The sequence below is a fragment of the Clupea harengus genome, chromosome 11 (genome assembly GCF_900700415.2).
Source record: "Clupea harengus chromosome 11, Ch_v2.0.2, whole genome shotgun sequence".
NCBI classification, from domain to species: domain Eukaryota; kingdom Metazoa; phylum Chordata; class Actinopteri; order Clupeiformes; family Clupeidae; genus Clupea; species Clupea harengus.
Genome location: NC_045162.1, coordinates 13,169,242 through 13,173,986, shown reverse-complemented (window position 1 = coordinate 13,173,986; position 4,745 = coordinate 13,169,242). Strand labels below are relative to the sequence as shown.

The 4,745-nt window shown below is 40.5% G+C and overlaps 1 protein-coding gene across 1 annotated transcript; it reads left to right on the top strand.

The window, feature by feature from the left end:
- Positions 1–453: 453 nt before the first annotated feature.
- utp11 (UTP11 small subunit processome component) lies at positions 454–4,076 on the top strand. Its single transcript, XM_012824940.3, has 8 exons — positions 454–644; positions 1,000–1,061; positions 1,198–1,300; positions 2,306–2,422; positions 2,614–2,707; positions 2,951–3,081; positions 3,258–3,368; positions 3,721–4,076. Exons 1-8 carry the CDS (start codon positions 585–587, stop codon positions 3,802–3,804), a joined length of 762 nt encoding a protein of 253 aa, XP_012680394.1. The 5' UTR covers positions 454–584; the 3' UTR covers positions 3,805–4,076.
- The last annotated feature ends 669 nt before the right edge of the window (positions 4,077–4,745 follow it).

Here is a 4,745-nt window from a genome sequence, read left to right as displayed (position 1 = left end):
GTTCAATCATTCCCTTATCCCTCAAATCAAAACATATGTGGCACTGCCCTCTGTTGGTGGTAATATTACATCACCACCACATGTTATGTTGGTTCTTCGCCAACACATATAATTACGCTAGTTTATCCGTACTCACTATCAATCAAGGGACATATCTACAAGCAGGTTTAGAAAATATTTGGTACTTCTCAAGCATACCCTAGGCCTAGGGAACTTGAATTTACATAAGGCCTAAACCACAATGTCTGCATAATGGATATAATTTTAAGCAGTCTAGTCTATCGGTCTTTCACTGACGCAGAACAAATTTTGTATATTGACAACCAATTTTAATTTGATTTCAAGTAGTATTTCAATTATTTGAAAAACTCGGACCCCAAAATTACCACACATTTTGTAGGCTCGTCCAAAAACTGTGACGATATCCCAGACGCGAATCTGCTAAACTCAAACCCACGCGACATTTACTAGTGGCACATCTGACCCACGTGAAGAAGAGCTGTAGGATAGTAGTGATCCCAAAGTGAAGATTTGGGAGTGGGTAAACTGAAGTCTGTAGTGTCAGATTTTTCTAAACAGCCACCATGTCTTCGTTTAGAAAAGCCTTGAAATCGCGTCAGCGAGATCACAAAGAGAGATCTCAGGTAAGTTGCAATTGGACAAAATTTGACTACATCAGCTAGCAAGGAACCGCTAAAGTAACGTTAAGCTAGCTCTGTTGTGACTGTCTGGAATCGTATTGCTAGCTAACCTGCAAGCATTTGAAATGTCGCATATAGCATGCAGTCTTTAATATTTCTCTAAGTAACTAAAGTTATGTTTCGTCCCTGGAAAACAAGACAACACCCATGGGTCGCACTTTGAGTGTGCCTAGGAACGACGACCTTATTCATATTCAAAATGGAACAATCTAGCCTAATATTGTAGATTGACAATATCCTGTTGAATGAGCAGTAAACATGAACTCTTTATCATTTACTAATTTCTCATTTATCTCAGCTTAATTTTAGGAAACATTTGGGACTCTTGGAGAAGAAGAAGGACTACAAACTTCGAGCAGAGTAAGACAGTCACTTAACGTTCCCTCACCCCCGGAAGCCTAGTTCTGTATTGACTGTTCTCCATGGCGATGTCATGGTTAAAAATAAAGTTATTGCTACCTTTTGTTACTAATGTTTATGTTTATTTGATACACAGTGACTACCATAAGAAACAAAACACGCTCAATGCCATGCGCAAGAGGGCCATGGACAAGAACCCAGATGAATTCTACTTCAAAATGATAAACTCACAGTTGAAGGTGAGTGGCTACAATGTGAATAGTAAATCCAGCCATCCTGTGTTCTGAGACAGACAAAAACTGACGGGAAGCTGTGGTTATACATAACACACAAGATAACCCTTACTTGTAGTATGTGTGCTCACTGCTCCTTCTATAGGTTAGGTAAATTGCAGAGGTTGAATTCCACTGCTCCCTGCTCCTAGTGTTTGTGAGACAAATAAAGAACCTAACTTTAAGGGAAACTTTGGGATTTTTCAACCTGGGCCCTATTTCTAGATCTTTTTGTGTCCACATTTTTACTAGGAGCAAAAACGATCGAAATCGGTCCTGTATTGAGTTAGAATGCTAAAACCGGCAACCACAAAACAGCATCTGTTTCAAAGTAAACTGCTTGTTTTAGCAACTGACAGGGTTGTAAATGTTATTATAACGATCTAATAACATGGAAAGGACCGCTACAGTGATACATCTGCGGCTGTTTACCATAATAAATGTAAAGAAACTAGTAAATGTCGGTGTTTTACCTGTCTCTTTTTCTGGACTCTGACGTAGCACCCTATTCAGTGCCTGTAGTCGATTGGCCTACCATGTGGTGGTGGAGTGGGCACTCGAAGGAAAGCACCTCCCTTCGATAACCGACTAAAGGCACTGAATGGAGTACTACGTCAGAGACTGGAAGAAGACACTGGTAGAACACTAACTGTACAAACAGTAATTTTCTACGGTTTCTTTACAGTTATTGAGGTAAACAGAAGCGGGTGTATCTCTTACGTTCATGTACTTGCTTGCTCCATAAGATTTCATTGTATAGCCGGTTCGCGGTTGCTGGTTTTAGCGTTCTAACTTGATATTGGACCGATTTCATTCGTTTTTGTCCCTAGTAAAAATTCTGACACGAGAATATCTAAAAACAGAGCTGGTTGAAAAATCCCAAAGTTTCCCTTTGGGAACTTAGTCACACATTAGGCTACATGTAGATTGATCAAGTTTTCAATCCTGCCTGCTGGTGTTTTTGTGAGGCAGGATGGGGTGCATGTGGACAAAAAAAAAGAAGAGGAGGAGGTGACAGATGAACAGAAGAAGGTGATGAGGACCCAGGACATTAAGTATGTGGAGATGAAGAGGGTCTCCGAGGCCAAGGTGAGCTGCTGTGTGTGTGTGTGTGTGTGTGTGTGTGTGTGTGTGTGTGTGTGTGTGTGTGTGTGAGAGAGAGAGCGTGTGAGTGAGCGTGTGAGTGAGCGAGTGTGAGCGAGAGATTGGAAGATGCATTCGCAGATCACAGCAAATTATCATTCAGTGTAGGTTTTCTCTCTCACATTTATTTCCTGCAGAAAATTGAACGGTTAAAGTCCGGACTTCATCTTCTGGATGCAGAGGGGAAGCAGAACAACCAACAGACGTTTTTTGTCGACACCAAAGAAGAAGGTTAATAGTTTTGCTTGAGTGTTTGTTTTTAAGAAGCTATGATACTCATGAGTGTTTATTCAGAAACAATGACATGATCTCAATATAAAATATTTGAATTAGCCTTAAAATATGCTCCATGTAGATCCTTCAAGTCTTTTTCACTTGCCTATAGTTATTTCTGAAACATGGATAGTATGGAAATGACACAGGTTTATTTATCGCATACTTGTGTTTGTGTGTGTGTGTCCTGATGTTTTACAGTGGAGGCGTTTGACCTGGCTGCACACCTGAACACAGTGCCCGAGTTGGTGAAGCGGACCTTTAACAGACCAATGGTGGAAACCCTGGAGAAGAAAAGCATTGTGGGAACAGTGGAGACATGGAACATAGAGGTTTGAGCTCAGCCCTTCTTCCTCAATATGAACGCTGCTTTATGATGCAACAAAACAAGCTTTGTTGTAGAACATTTAAAATCTGAAATCTAAAATATGAACGTATTTATTTGATGTTGGTGACTTAAAATGGGTGTTGGTGTCTCGTTCATCCTTCTTTGGATTCTCCCACATAGAAACTAGCCAAGCAGAGGAAGAATCAGTATGAGATTCTCTCTCAGCGCATTGAGAGAGAGAAGAAAATGTTTGTCATCAGCCAGAAGATTCAGACACGCAAAGAGCTGCAAGTAAGTGACACTCCACACTACTGTTGTCGAACGCAACGCCATTTTGGAAATGCATCATACAAGAAAGCGTTCTTGTTGAAGATATTATTTTTACTCACCTGACCATTTTTTTTATTTTTTACCTTACCGGATCCTCCAATTACAGAATTAAGTTGCATAACCTTTTTAGTTTAGTTTCTGTTTGAAACTTAATGTCTTATTACATGTGGGGTTTCTTTACTGTGTGATGTCACTGTGAAAAAACCCTCTCGGGAATTACTTGCACATATTTTGTAGCAGCGTCCTTGCTGATAATAAACTGTGTGCTTCAGTCTCTCATCTGCCTTTCCCCATTACCCTTGGCTCTGCGCAGGACAAGACCAGGAAAGTGAAGGTGAAGAAGGAGACTGCCAACTCTGCGGCCATCTACAAATTTGAGGCCAAGAGGAAGCGCTGATGAACTCTGCTCTACTCTGGCCTGGGAACAGGATCACACACACTCACAGGAACGGCCCCTACAGACTGTCTCAAGCGTTTGCCCCTACTGGCCACTACACTGCCGACTGGGTTTCTCTGCCAACTTGAGCAGCTGCAGAAGTCGAAGGAGCTCTGGAGGATTTTCTTTTTCAAATGTATTTCTGAATTGATATGTTTATAGCAATATTTTCAAGATCCCAACTAAAATTGTGTACTGAAATAAAGAAAAAAGTGTTTGTTTATTGAAGGAAAGATTTGAAGCCCGCATGTGATTTTTAACACCGAGACTGTTAGCATATGAGACTGCAAGGTCAAACATGACCATTTGAGACATCAGCAACCTTGTACCACTAGATGGCAGTAGCATATATCATCCTAGCCACATGTGTAGGGTGTGCTGCAAGTCGCTTTAGGTGAAACTGAGTGAGGATCATAACGTACTTTTAAAACAAAATGCTGTTAAAAGTTAGTTGATACAGAATGTAGGAGGCAACATGAGGTAATGTTTACTTCACCATTTAAATAGGCTGTGCACCAGCTGGAGTAAGTCATGTGATGGGAGCTCTTGACATGTGGATGGCTTCAGTAATGATTGCTACCACTTTGTAATGAAGCCTAATAGGCTTAGCATTGCTAATCAAACACTGATCATTATGGCCACACTCCTCTTGTTACATATGCCACCTACTTCATTTTTTAGGTTGGAAGGGTAGCGATGTTTGCATTGTCGTATTGCATCTCTTATTCAGATCTCAGTTTATTGTTTTTATCATCATGTTTCATTAACATCAAGAGTGCTTGAATTATTTTACAGTAAGTTATCTGAAATGTGTTAGATCGGGGGTTGTTGTCATTTCCACTGAGTTCAGATGATTGGGGACCAAACACTTTGACAGCTCTATGTAATAATATGCTTATATC

Bases quoted from the DNA above. Each gene is read 5' to 3' on its own strand.
- utp11 (XM_012824940.3), top strand. From the start codon at position 585: ATGTCTTCGTTTAGAAAAGCCTTGAAATCGCGTCAGCGAGATCACAAA. The intron at 1,301-2,305 runs GTGAGTGGCTAC...TTTGTGAGGCAG, and splicing joins TGATAAACTCACAGTTGAAG to GATGGGGTGCATGTGGACAA. The intron at 2,708-2,950 runs GTTAATAGTTTT...GATGTTTTACAG, and splicing joins TGTCGACACCAAAGAAGAAG to TGGAGGCGTTTGACCTGGCT.